Genomic DNA, 20544 nt, shown 5'->3' with positions numbered 1-20544 from the left:
TGGATTTTTGCAGCGCTTTGAACTACGTGCACAGAGAAGCTTTGCTCACCCTTGTGTGTGTCCACTCTTGCGTTCAAATGTAAAAATAAATCTTCAAGTAAATGTTCATCATTTGATCAACACATGCTTTGAGCAAACAGCCAGCAGAGAAGTCGTTTCTAGGCACCAGTAGGAACACATTTTAACTTAAGAATGAAATATCTCGACAACTATTGGATAGGTAACAACATTTCCTCCACACACCATCATCAGAACAACCGTTCAAAGCACAAAACAAAAACATTCAAATCGAATCCCGTCAGCCTCAGTTGTACATTGTGCTAAGTGTTAATATATTACACCTGCTTAACATCAGCACATTGGCATGCTGACATTTAGCTCGAAGCACCCCTGTGGTTTCAGCTTCATGGAGCTGTGTGTAGATTTTTTTTTTTTCCTTTTGAAATATTTCTCTGCTGTTGGATAAAGTTCAAGTTATTAAAGACCAAGTCAGCAGTTGGCATCTTAGACATGCACTCAGGCTTACACCCCACAGTCTGTTGCAGCAGGTTCTGAACCGCAGACTCTAAACTAAGGAAGCATACTATAGAAATAGTCTACAGTATCCACTGCAGAAAAGTTTGAAGACACATACTCAGCCCGCCATGGGAATCCAAAGACTTTGGAGTTATTCTAAACCGTGAAACTGTAGCCAAAACTTTAGCCAGCTGAAACAGACCCACTGCACAGTGTAGTGGACTATATTCATGATTTTTCTCGTATTTTTATTTATATATTTTATTAATACTACCTCAGTCATGCCATATATAGTTGTATGTTTCTCCCATGACTCCCAATACCCCCCCTCCGCCTTCCCTCCTCCCCTGGTTTTAAATACCCAGTCGCTCACAGACAAACACAGAAAAAAGCACACGCATACTCATAAATAGACACAGCCAAATGTCATCCTGGCATCCCCACCCGCCCCGCGCGCGCCCCCCGCCCCGCCCAGCATTCAGCAAATGAGCTCTCATCGTCTATTTGTTTATGTCTTCACAGGGAGTCTGTTGTCGGTACTTAATGGAACACAGATGTCCTGTGTGTGTATGCGTGTGTGTGCTGTCTGGCTCAGTTAAGATTATATATATATATATATATATAAAATATATATATACAAAATATATATATATATACATATATATATATTTATTTTTTTTAACTTTAACTAAAAATTACAGAAAGACTTCTAAAACTGTTATCTTGAATTTAAATTTTCATACTCAAACTTGCACATAAGTTGTGGCTTTGAGACAAACTCATTCGTTTTTTTTGTTGTTTTTTTAATTGATCTAGCAGATAGAATTCAATTTACCAAGTACTTTCCGACTCAGATGATTGTTGCCGTGAAAAGAGAAAAGTAAAGATTTCTTCTTCTCTCAGCTTTAGTGGTTTAATTCCAGGAGATTTCTGCCTCTGATCCACTGAGGCTCAGAGTTTAAACGTGGGCCTGCCAGGTTCTTAAGGGCCTGTTGAACAGTCCTTATCTCCACATGCTTTATCCCACAACCCACACAACACCTCTATCCTCGCAAGCTTGCTTTTTCTTTCGCTTTCTGTCTTTCTCTGCATCTCTATCATTCTGTTTCTCCTTTCCTTTGTTTTTCTAAATGTTTCCTTCTGTCTCTTTAGGTCATCCTGACTTTCTTTCTTTTTACTGTGAATCTCTTGGTCACTTATTCTGTCTCTTTCTTTTCATCCCCTCCCGTCCTCATATGGCCCTTCACCTTTTACATCAAGAGCAGCAGGTTGACAAGTGTGTCTATCAGTCTGTCCATTACTTTTGTCCAGACTGAAATATTGACTGATGGATGTCATGGAATTCTGTGAAGGCATTTAAGGTCTTCAGCGGATTCCTTCTGGATTCACTATGAAGCTGACTTTGGTGTTTGTAGTTTTTTCTGCAAAATGTCTCGACGACAATTAGATGGATCACTAATACCTTCTTGTCGAACACGTATTAACCATATCAAGTTGGAATTCTTTTAGTTTGAATTTCGCTTTGGTTTATCGCCACCTGCGTGCAAACCTAATGTGATTCCCCTCAGCATCAGGTGTACTAAATTTTTAGTGCTAATTAGCAAGCTGTTGGCACACACACACATGCTAAACTAACTCAGTATGTTACCATTGTCCTTTGTCCTTTTGTATTTAACTCAAAGCCCTGTAGAGTCTTAATATTCTGGCATCAGAAATGATCTCAGCGTAATTTAATAATGCTCTCCAAATTTCAGCAGAACGTGCAGTGACAATACCGTCATGTCCTTAATATTAGATGAGGAAAGGAAACATTTTAAATGCGTCTGCTTAAAGTTTGTGAGATGACTCAAAACCAATGATGAGTAGAATTGTATTAGACGATTTAAAAAAAAAAAAAAAAAAAAAACTTAACACATGCAGAAATCAGCCTTGCCCTTTCAGTCCGGAACATGCATGCACACAAACAACATACACCTCTAGAAATATGGTTTCCAACCATTTCCTTTTAATCTCATTATTATTTGGAGTTAACTGGAATTGCTACTCCAATTTTCCCAGGCCTGGAGGGAGGCTTGTAGCAGTTAGTATGCAGAGTACAACATAAACAGTGTGTTGTTGTGTTTTTAAGGTCTAAACCTTGTCATAGATTTGATTTCCAAGTTGTGGAGATATTCAAAAGTTGGAAAGGTTCAAACTCACAAATACAAAATAGGTCATAATAATTTGTTTTTTTCTTTTGAGGTTATTTCCTTTGAAACACAAGTCTTTTTGCAGTGTGGTCACTAACTGTAAAAAAAAAAAAAAAGTGTGAGCTAAGTGTAAAATGTGGAACGGGAGGAGCAGCAGCGTATGACAAACTTCTGGCGAGTTACTATTCCTGAGGTCCTACGAGGGAACACGAATGATTGATTCACTATAATAGCTTTAATTAAAAAATGCATGCAGAAAGTAATTTAAAATGGATAACTCATGCATTATTATCAAACATAGTAAGGAGAGTAACTGTGAATCTCCTCTCTTGCTTGCGGGATTGGATTGGTTAAGCTCCGAAATGAAAAGCAGGAGGAGTACGGCACTCCCCAAGCAATCTGCCTTCCCCCGTTCCGCCTCAGCTGGCACACTGCTGCTAACTGCTGGCCTGAACCGCATGGCTAAGTTAGCGCATACGCACACACATTTCCATGCATCATCTCTGCCACTCAAAGTCACCCGCCTCGCAGACGCGACAACACAAACATGCCCGTAAAACAATCCTTTCCTCACACCGTACCGCTTTATTCACACATTCGTGAGTCCCCCCCGCCACACGCTTTCACTTTCGAACACACCACCCGCCGTACACACAGAAATGAGCGAGCAGGGAGATAATATTATGCAGGTATGTGTTTGCACTGCTGTTTTTAGGAAAGACCAGCGCCGTCAGCACCGTTCCCATTAGTGTGTATTACCTGCAGACACCAATGCTGCCACAGCAGAGCTCCCTCTAAATTACTGTTAAAAAAAAAAAAAACCTCTTCACTCTTGTTTGTAAGTCTGCATTTGTGGAGCTGTACCTCGGCCTGGAAACGTCACAATGGACAATCGGCTTTTGAAAACCTCCTTCAGGATCAGACGCGGCAAATAACCATATTCTTCTCTGATATTTTAAAACACAGCGATAACCACAACGCAGCGGCCAGAAATGCAGGTAGATGAGGGTTCCTGTCAGTGTTTGGTGTAAATGTCAACTTATAAAAGACTTCTTTTTTTTTTTTTACTGCAGTGCCAGTGGTGCACTCCTCGTCTTGTTGCTACTGCCACATGGATGTCTGCGTCATCTAATGCGTATTTGACGAGTACAACTTTCGATTACAGGGTTTTTCATACCGTTGTAATGCTTAGGTGCAGCACTTAAGCATTTTTTTTCACAGCACCTACGCAACTGGGGCTTCACTGGAAGCTTTGTTTGACCAATGTTCGGTGACAATTTTTTGAATGGTAGGCGGTGAATATTTAAATGGGTATTGTAATGATAACAGTCCACAATTACGGAAAAATGCATTGTTTTTAATTCAAATAAATGCCCACCACCCCACCGCTGCCTCGGCATGTAAGCCCTCTAGAAACCTTTAACAACCCTTTATTAAATGTGAATCAGGACAGCTTTACGTATAGTACATATAATGATGACATTAATAATAATAGAAAAGTTTACAAATTGCTTCACAGACATACAAAATTAAAATACATGAAGCATAAAAGAAACCCCCTTCTTTTTTTTTTTTTTTTTAAATGAGTTCCAAAAGAGGACAGTGATGTAGCCGGTCTGATTCCCAGTGGGCGGTAATCCCACAATTTTAGAGCCCTTTTGGCAAATGTGCTTCTACCCTCTGTCTCAAACCTTGTCCAGGAAATTGAGAACAACAGGTGGCTCTTAATGTGGCTCTCAGAGGGCGAGCAGGATGTAAAGGGTAAGATGGCCGATAGTGTAAGTGCTAGGAAAACAAACATTTTAAAATCAATTCTGAAAACCACAGGTAACCAGTGCAATGAGGCCAGAATATGGGACAAGTGCTCATATTTTTGAGTTCTTATACGAATCCTAGCTGCAGTACTTTGTACAAGTGGAGGCCGTTAATATATTCCTGCCGCAGTCTGGCAAATAATTAGTTACAGTCATCTAGATGGCTGAGGACAAATGCATGAATGAGACTTTGTGCATCACTGAATGACCAATCTTGGCCTAAGTTGACAGATAGCTGATTTGGTGGCGTTGCTCAAATATTTTGTGAAGTTCAAGTATGACTCAAAGATGAGTGCACTGCAAACCCTGGGAAACTACAGTCTGACTCGCACAATCCCTGTGTACTTTGAGTCCAGACACAATGACTTCAGTTACGTCATTGCTCAGGAAGTCACTGGACAGCCAGGACCTTATGACTGCTGGGCAGGCTGTGAGGGATGCAACCCTGGTGAGCTGTGGTGAGTTTATGGACGGATAGATTTGTGCATCATCACCATAAATATGAAAAGAAATGTTTGAAGTTTTGGATAACTTTACCCGGTGGTAACATGTAGATATAAAACAGTAAAGGGCCAAGAGTAGACCTTTGAAGAACGCTGCAGGTCACACTTGTGTAGCTAGAGGAGACAGAGAAGGCTCTGTGCCTCAATTGAGACTGGTTTAAGTCTTAAATAGATCAATGACTCCATTAATTACGACCATCTAATACTGTTACCCTGATATTTCATGGATAGGTACGTCTGAATAGTGTCCAGTGTGACGATCCTCGTTAATGTGAGGCCAAGCATCCATGTGAATACAAAGCCGTTCGTGTACATGACTGCAGTTTTTCCAACAAGACACGGAGGAGAGTTGTAGTGTATAATGGAAGAAAGCGAGCGGTGGACGAGTGAAAGGGGGAGAAAAAGATTTAATTAATGACGTGTGAAAAACTGCGGACCTTTGTAAATGTCAGCGGCTGTCCTCAGATCAGTTACGTGTGGAGAGCGCCTTGGGTTTGGCAGCCTTGGCAATAAAGGAAAGAAGGGTGCTCGGGAGGAAGCGGAGTGTTCTGGAAATGCCAGCACTATTTCAATCACTGTCACAGGGAGTGCACATGCACTTAGGGTCAATTTTTATGTTGCAGAAAAAAGATCGTAGATTTACATGAAACAAAACAAAAATTCAACGAACATGTGCAGAGAGACAACTCGCACTGTGTTGTGTTCAGCTGTGACGACTAAATATATAGAGAAAAATGTCAGGACAACATGTGGCGAGACATGCAATTAACATTTTCAGTATGGTGTCAGTAGGAAATTATCGTCATGTTAGTAAAAGTGTCCTTTTAATTGTGAGCCTGAACGCCAATATGCCTACAGATAAATCTGTGTTATTTAGAAGGCTCTTACTTTAGATCATTGTGATTACTCACAGATAATTTAACCCATTCAATGTCCTAATAAAGTCATTCTTTTTCTTGATGACGCAATTCACAAAGACCTCTTTTAAAAGTTTATTTTTGGAAGAACAAAACTCAAACTCCATTCAGTCTAATTATTAGAACAAAGTGCGTCCCTGTCAAGACGCCAGGACAAATGCTTGGAAAATTGGAACTCTCACAATTTAATCAGGACATCTGGTCACTCTCGATGTTTTACGCTGCCAACACAAATGCTTCAGAGTATTGTAAACAATGTAGTCCAGAGAGCTCTCTGCTGGGGAAAAAAAACACGGTTTTCTGTGTTTATTGCAGTGGACTCTACAGTAAATGCAAATTTGTATTTATTTTATTTTTGTGTGTGTGTGTGTGTGTGCGATAACTGATGAGACAGTAATCAACCCATAAAATCAAGCTACCGTTGCACTAACAGTAATTGGCGTCTAGCCGTCGGGTTGAATTAGTAGTGTGTTAAAGTGTTGTTTTTTCTCACAATTGATAAGAAATTCCTGTATTTTCTGGATGGCTTGGAGGGACTCCTGATCATTTTGTTGCTGCTAATTTTACACGTTTGCCGTCCACCATCACGTGCGTGTCTGTTCCTGTATGCTGTAGCTCTGATGGCAGGTGTGCACCTCCTCTTTTTTTTTTTTTAACCTGCATGTGTGTGCATGAGCAATAGCAAATCCCCGTTAAGATCGCCAACTTGCAATTTCCCATAAAGAGGCTGGTCCCCTCCTTTGATTAATTCATCGCTTTTCGCCCATTTATCACAACAAGACCTCCTCATTTTCTCTACCAGAACTTTCTTCCCAAACTTCGGTCGCATCAAGCAAGACGCACTGAGTGGTTTGCAGCTCCTCTGATGGATGGCACTGTAGTCAATAGTGTTGAAAGTGAGACAAGGCCACCCCCGGTAAACAACTTTTAATAATCACCCAGTTGATTGAGCGCTGAGCCCGATGTGGCATATGAATGTATCTGTGCCAAAACAAGAGGAGAAGAGACAAAAAAATGAGAGGAAAACAGAGGGCTTAATATGGAGGAAGTAATTACGTAACCCTCCACCCAATCCTGCCTTTTATTCTGTGACATCCTTCTTTCATTGCCGCCTACACACGCTCCATCACTGCCAGCTAAAGTTCGCTTTCAGGCTAACTCGCGTGGGCTTGTATGCTGAATTATTGTACCGAACGATTTTGATGACCAAAGCTGCTTTGGAAAGTCAGCGGTGATCAGTCATGGTGTGGCATTCCGTAGACTTGAAGTAATTGTGAGTGTGTTTGTGCTCAAATATGTGCACAGACACGCTTGTTTATTCTCTTTCTAACTGAGTTGTGTTGTTGCTTTGTTGATCAATCCATACAAGTACAAGCTTGCCTCTGCCAGGAGTTTCTGAAAAGCATTTATCAGTTCAAAACAATCGTGAATGCAGCGATTAGCTTGCTGTCTGACGGCCATTACCAGCATTATCGGCAGCTGAGGTTTATCCTCAAGAGAGAGGAAAATAGAGATTGGAAGAGTTTATGGCTCTTTTTTTTGTTTTGTTTTTTTGCCTAGAGATAACAGCATAACAGGAGTTGCTCTGTCAGCTCGTAAGCCAACTGCATGCTCCTCTCCTCAACTCGGTTAACACACAAAAATACCAAATAAACAGCAGTATCGACCCGCTCGTAAGGAATAAACAGAGTGCAGCAGCAGGAAAAAGAGGAATAGATTTTTAAGAGAAGACAGGAATTTTGAGGAACTAGCTGGGTCATGAACTGAGACATATATATTGAATCTTAAATCCAAATACTCTTGGTGCAGTCAAAGTGAGAATTCTTGAACTCATGACGAGGGGGGCATTAGCCATTATTGAACTTTATGATGGTTTTGAGTTAAACCGTTAAGGCTCCATGTTTTTTTCTTCGGTAGACTTTATTGTGTTCGACTTCATGGGGCCTCTGGATGTTATGTTGCCTGTTGATGTGTTCATTTGGCCAGTTTTGCACGGCATTAGTCCACGTGGGGCTCAACAAGCGTAGATATGCAGCAGATATCTACTGCAGTGTGTGTCTGAAACGGTGTGAAACCAAACCGTTGGCCCACTTTTTGTTGTTAATGGCTGATGCAGAGGCGGGCAAATGGTTAAATATTGACTGCTTGTGAGCTTTGAAGTTGCACGTGCTGAAAAGTGAAACTAGTCAAGCAGAGTGAAATATCACTGCAAATGCTTCAATACACAGAAGAAAGCGCAGACAACTGTTTTTGTACTTAGATGCAAATCTGGCTGCAGTTTTTTAAAGGTTATGAACTTGTCATTGTGCTGCCATTGACTAGTACAGAACAGGTGCAAATGTAAAGCGAGTATGAACTCTGGAGAGCAAAGAAATTTAGGATTTTTATCTGATAGCACAATTCCCCTTTATTTAGTAGGACTTTTTTTAAATTATTGATGCTGTTAAAACAAATGAAAATCCAGAGTATCCTAAAGGTAACGTCAACACATACACCCACACGTGTGGTTTCATGTTAATCTGTCCTTGTCCTTGTACGCACGCCTCATCTTTTCCATTTTATAGACGATAGAGCTTTATGAATTAATTTGGTTTCCACGGTAGATGTTGACCTGCTGCTCAAGAGTTTAGAAATACATGAATACCAAACAAGAACATTCTTGAGATTCATTTACATCTTTTGATTCTTCTGCACTTTTACAGGGCTGCATGAAATGTACAGAGTGCAGAAGTCCATAAATGGGCAATTGTTTTTAGTATATTGTTCAATGAAAATAGCATGAGAATAGTTTAACATATTTGGGCAAAAATGCGTATGGACCATACAGCCGGCTTTTACTGTGCAGAACCAGTTTTCCCAGTTCACAACTGTTGGTGTTGGTGTGTAAATAGCCCATAAAACAATTTCATAATTCTAGCAATTTTGTTTTGATTAGTGGCAGCAAAAGATCAATAAAAATGTTTTTTTTTTTTTTTTTTTTTTAAATCACATCAACATTTATTTGGCAACATAACGACCACATTATCCATGAACAACATCACAACCAGTCCTGCTGCATATCAATCCGTCAAGCTTTTCATACGCCAACCTCTCGAAAAGGCAACTTGGCGGTGCCGTCCCGTGTCAGCTCTTACCTCCACATGCTACAGTGCCCCATTCCTACATTAGCACCCACTGTTTGCCAGAGTGCCCATTTTGTGTAATTATATGAACTACAGCAAGCTAATGGCGCCTGGGCCCATTACACCTCAGGGTGCTGCAAAACACCGTCACCACCACCACCAAGCTGCAGTGTCTGTGCTCGTAGGTGGCAGCTCGTGTGTGCAACCGCGACTCTTTGTGTGCGTTCATGATGCGTTGGTTGAAGGAGGTCGGAGGTGGATTGATACACGTCACAGAAACACCGCTGGCGCTACAGACAATTGCCATTTCTGGCCATAAATGTGTATCCCTGTACGTGTGTGTACGCAGCACACATGTCATCCCTCCTCCATTAATTCCTCCAGGGCTCTAGCTGCTTGCAGCTGGGAGCTGTAGTTGACACAGCAGAAAAGACAGCAAGGCACCTCGCAGCACTTTGGGCACTCATTGTATGCACTTCACTAAGCACCATCTCATTCTGCCAGCAAATAAGCTACTTGGTTCACAGGAAGAGTGGGCTTTAATTGCGTGTTTCATGTGCGTGTGTGTGTGCGTGCGTGGGCGCGTGCCAGCCACCATTACTGCCAATGGATTCAGTCGCCGTGATAAACAATATTTGAAGTAATATTTCTCGAACTCCATTTGAGTCTCTTATGACTAATATTCATCTGTGACTCACACGCATCGAGATTGTAATTTCATCTAACTTTGTGCTCAGAACTATGACTCCAACGTCTCCAGTGTGGCGTCTTCACATCCGTCAGGCCTTTTTTCGACCCAAGTTATTGAGTGAGTTCAAGTGACAACTCGCCATGACGGGACCCACTGGTTTGTGAAGTATTGTTTTAAAAGCCTTTAGGCATTTTGGCTGTCGCCATCTTGGTGATTCGGAGCCAAAGGTATGACCATATTTGGACGAGAAGGTGGAGTGGGTGGATCTGACTGTGAACCAGATGACACTACGCCCCGCCCACCTATGCAGCCAAGTTGACTGCGCCGCAGTCCCGTCAATCAAACCAGGCATGTCCCCAAACACAGCTCTATTTGAAGCCTAATATCTAATTAATAATGGGATTATTTCCGCGAGAACACTGATCAGAAGGAGTGAATTTAATTGTTGTGGAAAAATGTACACGTTTTGTAGTCCATGAGAGAATTGGACACTTTTTGAATGGGAGTGTTGCATTTTTAAGGCACTTTAGCGTCACTTTTTAGACCCACAGTCTATGTATATTTTTATATACAGTCTATGATTGAATCTTTGCTATTCCCTAAGGTGGAAGAGCTTACACCGAACATGCGTGGCTCTGTAAATGTGAAGTGGGGAAGGGGACAGACTCTATTAAGTGAGGTCACTCCTGTCCGATGCAGGTTAAAACAATAACTACACACGCAGCAAGTGAATTTTGATAGTCGCCTTGCTTTTCTGTGCGACCATTATGTTATCCCGTTCTCTTTTTAAAGAAAGAGCTTTAGCACTGACTCTATTGACAACCTGCTTTCCCCTCGTGTCAATAGTCATTAACCACTTTAAGCCTTGCCAAGCGTAGGAGATGGAGAGCTAATTGCCTTTTTTTTTTGTAGTGTACTGTATACAGTAATGGTGAATCAATGTCGTTGTTAGTACTGTGGGATAAATGGTTATTCATGCCTGAATAATCGCGAGCACCTACACACAGCTACACAAAGACCATCCCCACACACCGCTCCCTTTTCTGTCCAGCCTGTTTCTCTGCTGTAACTTATCATCTCCTTTGCTGAGACACTGTGTTTGTTACCTCTCTCTCAAATCTGTTTGCACACACAACTCCCACTACCCCCCAAACACACACACCACACGTACACTGAGTTTCATGGATTGCACTTCTTCCTTTGTTTTTCCCTCGTGCAAACGCGCACACTCGCTCACACTTAACATTCAAGGCCTCTCAGCATGGAGTGTAGCCACCTCTGTGGAGTAGTGAGAGCACAGCGTTCCCCCCCTGACAGCGAGATGTATGCAATTAAACCGTATTAAAGTCATTAGCCCAACAGAAGTGATAGCCAGCAGATGGTTACCGTGCAGAAATTTGCTCTTAATGAAGCTCCTCAGTGTCTACTGGCGGAGGATGCATAGGTGTACTCGCGTTTATGTTCTTTTGGCTGTGATGCTTAAAGCAGCACTTGATTAGACAGTGGTTGGTCCTCCTGTAGCATAGCAATTAGTGCCCGTGCTTGATTTATAAAGATGCAGCAGCACATGGTAAATGCCGTTCCTGCTGCATATCCATCTGTGTGGAGGTCAAAAAACAGTGACAAGGAGGATATTTGATGAGGGTCTCTGGTCAACATCGAGGGTCCGGAATTGTTAGAGATTCAAATCGGGAATGAATCTTTTTGCTGCACAAGAAGGTCATCATTACGGAAAGCAATGACAGTATATATTGGTATTACTTACAATTAATGTTATTACTTTTAGTCCAATTGAAATTTGAATAATGTGAATAATCTATCTATCCAGCTATCCATCCCTCCCTCCCTCCCTCCCTCCCTCCATCCATCCATAGTCCGTCTCCCTCCCTCCCAGACAGATATGGGTATAGATAGAGGTAGATAGTGATGGGTATAGACAGATTGTTATTGGTGGAGATAGAGATAGGTAAAGGTGTGTAGAGATCGAGATAGGGAGGGATGGAGCTATAGAAATCCTGCTTCACCACAAAGTTCATTATCCGTGTATGCGCACCAAATGTTTCAACACACTGGTGAAAGATACAATCTCCCACGTATCTCCCACAAACTAGTTTTGTTTTTTCCCCCAAAAGATGTGACGAACTTGCTTTTAACTCATATTTAAGGGAGCCTCAAAGAAATGTTTCTCCTTCAGGGCATTAATGTGCGAACAGCCTTGTAGCGTCAAACTCTCCACATATATCATGCCGCAGAGTAATGGTCAAACACACAGATGAAGTGAACATTTCTGAGTGTAGGAGGGGCTTTAAATATTTTCATTTTCGTTTCCATATTTGTCATTGTCAATAATACCATGTTGACCCAGATATGGAATGGCTCGTGCTGATCAATGAAGCATTTTCTCTCATAAGTGAAGCATGAAATATGATAATATGTAAAACCCAAATTTGTGTAGCTTGTCTATCAGTCGCACGCTCACACTCCTGTCAGGCTCTTGGAAGTGGTTCACATCAAATTTTTTTCTGACAGCGGTTTTGAGCTCATCATCCGTGACAGCCGTAATTCTTTGCTATTAGACATTATTATTTTATTTTTTTACCTGGTTCATTTCTGCTGCAAAGATTTTAGGAGTCATTTTCAGTCGTTAGGAATTTATTTCCTCTGTGTCAAAGTTAATCTTGGACTACAAAACGAGCCTCACAACATTAAGGCAACGAACAACCTACGAGTCAACGCTCTGTAAATCTATAAATCGTGTAACACAATCTTCTACAAACCTCATCTCTGGGCAAAAATACGATCTTATATCCGAGCCCGTGCGGCAACAGGCATCATTTCTCGTATGAAAGGCTGAGTTTAAACCATCAGCAGCATTTGAATGATCTGCTTCTGGTTTCACTGAACCATCGCCGGATGCAGTGTTGTGATTCCATTGGGAACTTTGCTTCTCCTTGAAGAGCCCGGGGCAGCGAAGTACAGTAGAGGAGGTACATGGTATCTCGCCCCAGGCGCCCGAGGCCACTGGCGCAATGCACAGAACACTCGCCGCGCACACGTTCACACTTCAGCTGCATGAAATGCATTGCACTATCAATTCTTCTTTTTCGTATGTCCTGTCCTCGTTCTGTTTAAATGAACTACTTTGTTACTGATCATTTATATTCAGCTTAAAGGCGCTGACATATATGCAGCAGGGCATCTGCACCTCAGACATTTTAATTGTATTGAATTTATTTCCTTTGAGCACGTGATTGTTTTCATGTGAGCAGATGTAACATAAACCTGAGCGCGTGAAGCTACCGCTGTGAGCGAATTTGCTGGATTTTGTGTGTGTGAGTGACGTGAGAGAGTGAGTGATGAAAGGGGAGAGCTGCTAGCGAGGCTCTATTGAATACAGATGAGAGAAAGGCGGGCTGAATTCTGATCAGACTGCCTTTCCAGTCTTCCTTCCGCGCTCCCTCCCGCCCTCGGAGGGAAACTACTTCAGAGGGCTGCGTCTTTCTGAACCAAGGAGGAAGTCACTGGGTCGACCTTTCAAAGTCAAGGTCCAGAAAGGAGATTTTTTTTTTTTTTTCTTATTTTTTCTTTTTTTACACATAGAATTAACAAGTGGATGGATTTTGATGATAGTGATAAGGAGTGGTACTCTGGAGGGAATCGAATCATGAAGTGAAAATCCTTGTTTTATGTTTTAAAACACTGGAGGTCGAATTTATTTGCATTTTGATCAGCGCTCTCTCACCGTGATTTTTTTTTTTTTTTTCAGTACTCCAACCGGGGTTTTAACACTTTTCAAGGGCCTAAGGCTCGTAAGAGTCAATCAATAAAGTAATTACCAGCTACTCTCTTAGTTTAGCTAAATTTCAAAAACAGCTGCGTGTCAAAACTGATATTGAGCCGAGTTCACCTACAAGTTATTCAGAAAACGGGGGGGTGAAGCGAAGCTGCGGCCTGATCTGAAAAATCTGCTTGGGATGCCGGCTTTGAGCTCAATTAGTTGGGAAAAAAAAAAAAAAACGTGTACTTTTTCCACCCTCGCCCAGAATACAAATGCTTTTTGTTGAAAAGTCACCGGGGTCGTAGCACCGGCTCATTAAAACCCAGCGAGGGAGGAAAGAATTAATGGAGCCAAACACCTTCCGTTTAAAACGTAGGAGGGTAAACTAATACAAAGTGCCACGCTGTGGTATATATGTCTTCTTAAAGTTTTGTGTAATTTGACTTTCTCAGCAGTTGTCGAAAGATGAGCGTGGAATCTGCATCCAGATTTACAAGCACTTTGACATGCTTATAAAATAATGATTCAGAATATGGGCGCATTATTATATTAGCATAATTCGTTTCAGAAATGTGAAGCTTTTTTTTTTTTTTTTTTTTAAATACTTTTTGTTCGTGGGTCGCGTCCCTTTAGAGAGCAGCACACTGCTCTGGAGTCAGGAGTGGGTGTGAACACCATCGCCCCAACGTGATTTGTCCTTCAATGTGATTATCAACACCGTGATTGGTTGTAAACCCTGTTGTCACGGCAATGATTTCAGCCTTGATGATGAAAGCTCCCGGGACTCGGAGCCGAAGCGCGCGCGCACACACACACACACAGACAGACAGACACACACACACACACACACACACACACACACACACACACACACACACACACACACACACACACACACACACACACACAATCAGTCTATGTCACTGCTAACCAGTCTCATTCCCCTTCGAGAGAGAGGCATTAGTTGGCGAGATTGAACTCGTGCATGTGTTTGCGTGTGTGTGTGTGTTGCTGTTGTCTGTCTTCTTACTTACCAAGTAATGTACAGAACAGGAATCTGGGGACGCGCTCGGGGCTCCTCTGAATTGTACTTGACACTTTATTCTTTCTTTCCTTACTTTTCTTTTTCCTCCATACCCCGACCCTCTTTATCTTTTTTTTTTTTTCCCCTCTTTCTCTCTCACAGCTGTGATTAAACCACTTTGACTGAGTTAATACCATCTGTGTCACACTCAAGCACACAAGCAGAGGCAGACGGCAGGTGTAACTGTGTCTGTCTGCCCCACTCCCACTACACCTCTACATAACCAGCCTCCAAAATCTCGACTTTCCGGGATCCTGAATTCAACTGGAGCCTTTCATGATCACATTTTGTACTGTAGATGCACTCAGATTGTTTTTCCATGGTTTGGAGTTTCATTTATACCCACATATGGTCACGTGATCTTGCTACCTACTACAAATGTTTTCAAGCCTCTGCTTGCTATTTCATGAGCACATTTCACTTTGCTGCACAACGAGCCGGTTGAGAACCGTCGCTGTGTTCAGTCCCCGGGATTAGATTAGAAGGAACTAACCCTGTGACATAAAATGCATTCCAATTATACATCACGTTACAGCATCTGCGAAGTGTTTCCCTGCGAGTATACAGAGCAATAGCTCCACCACAGCAAACAACGTAGTGAAAAGAAACAATACACCACTCATTACAGCGGGTTTATGACACATCTCACCATGGGCTTGATTGGCACGCTGAACAATCCCAGCAGATTTATAAATAGAGAAAGTGTGTGACAGGTCAAGGGAAGTGATGCAGCTGTATTGACTCTCCAAATTCATTAAATATATTTGGATGAACCACTTGAGGTTTATCATGTCCAAACAGACAGACACAAACTAAGAGATCAATCAATAAATAAAAGCAAAAAAAGGAACAGTGATGGCATTATTGAAAACATACTGTTTTAAGATTAATTTGTTTTTTGTTTTTTTAAATAAGCAAAATAATGACAGTCGATATTTACAGCTAACGTTTTTCAATCAGAGGCAGCCCGAAACATAAAAGCTTTTCTCAGCAGTTTCCTCAGATACGAAGGAAATAAAACAATCCTCTCAGCGCATGAATTGATATATAAGGAGAAAAAAAAGAAGAGGTTTTATAGAATAAGGAACTGGAGCATTTGCATTTACAGCTGGCTAAAACTTGATCTAAACACAAACCAGACCACGTCCGCATGTCTTGGAGGAGTTGGACGGCTTATACAGCGACACACGGGTTACTCATTCAGATAAGACATCCACTTACACCATCGCGTGTTCATAAATCGGGTTCTGATGTATCTTACAAAAGCGCGTAAACAAACATATTCTGGCACCCGATCCTCACTGGACTGATGATCTCATGTGCTTCATCTGTCGGGTATCAGCGGGGAGAAAAGGATGCCGGGCGATTAATCAAACTCTGTGCTGTGGGTTTCATCGACTGGTTTCCTGTCTACCGTTTTTACATCAGACATAAATCCAGGCCGAGAGACAAGAAGTCTTCTCCTTTGAGTAGAATGAAATCATAATGGATTTTAAAGCTACATTTTTTTTTTTTTTTCTGAGAATATTCTCCCTCTCAAGCGGACATTAGTTGTGTTGCTTTGTCTTACATCACTGTCATATTGAAGTAGTGCTCCCACTCTCGTTTATTAGACTTTATTATTTCGAGAGAAGTGCAACGCCTCAAATTGGTTCTTTATCAGATACGGAGGAATCAATGCTGGGTTTGAAAGTGGTCTTGTACTGAGTAGGTATAATACTCTACAGAATAAAAATCACTGCCTAGAAAGTGCCGTTTCCCATTTTATTTCCTCGTGGTCTTCTCTCGTCTTTTTTTTTTTAATAATGTTCATCTGTGGGTTTATGTTTGATTTTCTTTTCTTCTTGCATCAATATTTTCTTTGCTCCTAAACTTTTAGTCATTATATTTTTGTTTCCCTGTCTTTTACCATTTTCTATTTCGTTGTCTCATTAATTATTTTTCTTTCTTTCACCAGGGCCTGATGATCCTCTTGCAGAGCCTTCCCACGATGCACTGGGGCAACGAGGAAGTGAGTGTGCTGCTGGCTGAAGCCTACAGATTGAAGTTTGCCTTCGCTGACGCGCCCAACCACTACAAGAGATGATAAGCGTGGCTCTGTGCAGCGGCTCCTCCTCCTCCTCCTCTTCGTCCCTCTGTTCCTCCTTCACTCTCCACAGTCGTCTGCTGAACTTCGAGGCCTCTTTTATTCCACAGAAGGACCTCCCTTATTTTCTTAAACCTCCCTTTCCCCATATTGCCCAGTGGGCCTTTCAGCTACTGAGAGATTTGAATCAACCAATGACTGAGAGGACGTGCGGTGTAGCATTCTACCATGTTGATCTGGAGCCTTTTTTTTTTTTTTTTTTAATTATTATTATTATTATTATTATTATTATTTTTCTCTGATCAGCTCTGAAATGTGCGCTACCGCAGCCCAGTGCAGAACCCTGTTCTTTATCATTGAAGATGGCGACTTCTAGTCGGGAGTGTGAAGCCGCTCAAGCTGACTCCTCCAACAACAACAACAACGACCTCAGGCCTGAGGCGGGACCACGAGCTGTTCCTCAGCACCGCCTGGGGTTAGGTCTGGCTCAGAAAAAAAAAAAAAAAGTTCTTTTTCCGCTCGTTGCTATTTCCAGCACCATTGCAATACATTGTTGTTTGATTCCCGGAGGCAAAAATGTGACCTTTTTTTTTTTTTTTCCCCCCCAGTTTTTCTAAGACAAAGGGAGATGGCAAAGGGGCATGGCGCTAGATGGTTTACATGTCTCGGCACCCCCTTTTTTTTTTTTTTTTCCGTTCGCAACACAACCTGAAGGAACACGGGCTCTCCTGTCTTTTGCTTCAGAGACGCAGATTGTTTACAAATTGTTCCTTTACAGCGAGAGAGAAGATTATCAGCATGTCTCCCTCCTTCCATGAACCAACACACACACACACACACACACACACACACACACACACACACACACACACACACACACACACACACACACACACACACACACACACACACACACACACACACACACACGTCCCAGCTTTTGAGGCAAACAGTGGTAGGAGGCTGCAGGTCAGGAGAGTCACATACGCAGATCGACATAGAAGGAAGGTAATTAGCCATCAGGAGCAAGAAACCTACTTGTCCCCACTGCCTGTGTCTTAGCTATTAACCTCGCCTCGTCCTCTCTGAACACAGGACTACCTCAGAACACGCGCTAACACACCGAGAACACGTACAGACAGAAACACACACATCGGTATGGGTTGGTGGGGAAAAAATAATAATAAAGTGTACTTGCAGTCCGAATTAGAAATAAAATGATTATCATTGAAGCAAAATTTGTCCTTCATAAAAAAAAAAAAACTAAAAAAAAAAAACACTTAACAAGGTTGTTTAGCGATTTTCCGAATTTACAATTTTGCCTTAATCAATTAAGGGTTAAGTAAATGTTTTCCTTATCAGTACATAAGAGCAGCAGGTGCACGGTTTTATTCGAAGACGGTCTTTAAGTAGCTTTAAAATGCAATTACACATGTCTGATCGTTATTGGTTCCCTTCGTGAAATCATGTGTAACCAGCACGGGACTGCTGAGGAATTAACACTGACGACCCTTCCCGCGCAGCCGTCTGGTTTGTGGTCTGGGAATCGTCAGGACTGTCCCCGAACAAAACACACATGGATAATTCATATAAATCAATAACAATGTTTCCTCGCCAATCAATATCTCCCGACGTGCTGTTTAAAATTAGCGTTTGATCATGCACTCACTGCACTCTGACAAAAGGTAAGAGTAGTGTTATGTTGGGGGTTTTTTTGTGTGGTTTTTTGTGGTTTTTTTCCAGAATATTTTATTGGCAGAAGGGACAGAAGCTCCGCCGTAAATATAAACATGACGGAACAGGAGAATCACACCTTCGCCAACGTGATAGAAACTTGGCAGAGTTACCAGATCGTTTTGAACACACCCTTCAATGATAATAATAATAATAATCCCGCACATGAATAGATCGGGAACGTCTTCATCGCACACATTGCTCCGTTCACGCAGGACACCTGGGATGTCTTATCCGAAGTTAGTAGCACCATATTGGTGTAATGTTGGTGGGAGGGTGTGTGTGTGTGGGGAGGGGGGAGGGGGGGTGTTAGTGGGGTAATCAGACATTCATGACATAACACAAGGCTGTTAACGTTTGGAGCCTCCTGTCGCGACTCCGCCAGGATCCATTATTGTCACCCGAGCCGGTAAAGACGGTGTGCGTAGGTGTGTGAAGGGGAGAGAGGGGAGGAGAGAGGGGAGGAGAGAGGGGAGGGGAGAAGGGGAGGAGAGAGGGGAGGGGAGAGGAGGGGAGAAGAGAGGGGAGGGGAGGGGAGAGGAGGGGAGAAGAGAGGGTGCTGTGTTCCTTTGGAAGTTTCAGCACTTTCTCTGTGAAAGCTGTCAAGTCTTTGATCACACTTTGGAATTTTTTTTAATTTTTTTAAAATTTTTTATAACCCAATCTGCACCCGTCCCCCCCTCCCCCACGATCTCCCACACTCTCCGACAAGGAAAAAAAACTGCACTTAATTTAAAAGTCTATAGCCTTTTTTTTGTTGTTGTTGTTGTTGCTCTTCTTTTTTTTCTGAGATATTCTTTCAATCAGCATCTTAAAGATTTGTCTTTTTTTTGTTGTTTGTTGTTGTTTTTGTTGGTTTTTTTTTTTTGTATGCCTAACACGTGTTTACAAGCCTGTTATGTTTGTGCCTGACTCCGGAGACAATGAGCCAACATCCTGGTTTTTGACCTCAAATGTACGTGCAAGGTTTTAGAAGATTCCTACAAGCAATATATAAGACGTTTTGAGTTTGCTGTTTAAAACACAGAAATGTTCTCTCTTTTTTTTGGGGGGGGAGGGGGGGTGGAGGGGGGGTGGAGGGGCGCTGTGGATACAACCAGCGGGAGCTGTTTAATTATAGTCTGGGCATTATTAATATCTCCAACTTGGTAGCTGACCCGTCCACCAAAACCCCCTCCCACTCCCGAACTCGGCCTGTCGAGCTTCGTGTGTTTGGAAGAGTTTAGAGAGTTTAGAGAGTTTAGAGAGTTTAGATCGAGTTTAGATAGAGTTTAGATCGAGTTGGGAAGAAACAGAACAAACGGTGTGTTTATATCCTCTTAACGTTACGTCAGCGTCTGGCTAACCAGCTGATGCTCACGCCATACTGGCTCGTGATGAATGCGGCTTTTGGTGATATTTCCCCACTGTGTGGAAGCCAATCATAGATGCTATCAGGCTAATGTCAGCTGCTCTGTCCTGGTCTTTATGTGTGTGTGTGTGTTCACTCCAGTGGCCCCAGCTAACGCTAATCTGGATAGCATCCGCCAAACTCATTGCCTTTTTTTTTTTCTCTCTCTCTCTCTCTCTCTCTCTCTCTCTCTTGTAACATTAAAAATGAAAACATATTTTAAAAAATATATATAAACACGGGCTGTTGTTACATTTCCCCTTATTGTGTTGTCCGCTTCGCTGTAAAAAAAACAACAACAACAATATTTCATCTGTGTGAGGATGTTGACTTTAACCGGGGACGTGTAGCTTGAGCCTCAACCTTTTAGCATGATATCATGGATTCAGTCACAAAGTGCACATTTACTGTAACGGTGCGTCTCATCGGTTTGAAATATAAAAAAAAAAAAAAAATCAGCCGGAGACGTTTTTTGTTGTTGTTGTTTTTTAAATCAAATTAACAGCGATAACATTAGCTCATTCGATTAGCCGGTTGCAGCCGATAAAATCCGCTGGTGTGGCAGAAAATGTTTTTGGCTGCCGAGTTTGAGTGTTAAAATTTGCCGCCGTTGAAAACGTGTGCAATGAATTGAAAGCTTGACAGACGTAGCAACAGTAACTCGGGGGGTGGGGGGAGGGGAGGGGGGGGTTGGGAAGAAGTCAGTATTTGTCCCATTTA

General features: G+C 42.1%; 1 protein-coding gene across 2 annotated transcripts in view; it reads left to right on the top strand.

Moving 5' to 3' along the window:
• Nucleotides 1-17293, top strand: part of tbc1d22a (TBC1 domain family, member 22a) — a 119628-nt gene extending 102335 nt beyond the window's left edge. For both annotated transcript variants that reach the window (XM_069700274.1, XM_069700275.1), the window contains exon 14: nucleotides 16572-17293. In XM_069700274.1, coding sequence (XP_069556375.1) covers nucleotides 16572-16700 — 129 coding nt within the window. In that variant the 3' untranslated portion in view covers nucleotides 16701-17293. The remainder of the gene's footprint in view (nucleotides 1-16571) is intronic.
• Nucleotides 17294-20544: the final 3251 nt, after the last annotated feature.

The sequence above is a fragment of the Brachyistius frenatus genome, unplaced genomic scaffold (assembly GCF_029030835.1).
Source record: "Brachyistius frenatus isolate BFR_SWC_R1_liver_20210118 unplaced genomic scaffold, ASM2903083v1 Contig_33, whole genome shotgun sequence".
Lineage (NCBI taxonomy): Eukaryota > Metazoa > Chordata > Actinopteri > Embiotocidae > Brachyistius > Brachyistius frenatus.
Note: the sequence above shows the minus strand (reverse complement) of the source record. Positions and strands in the feature narration are given on the sequence as shown.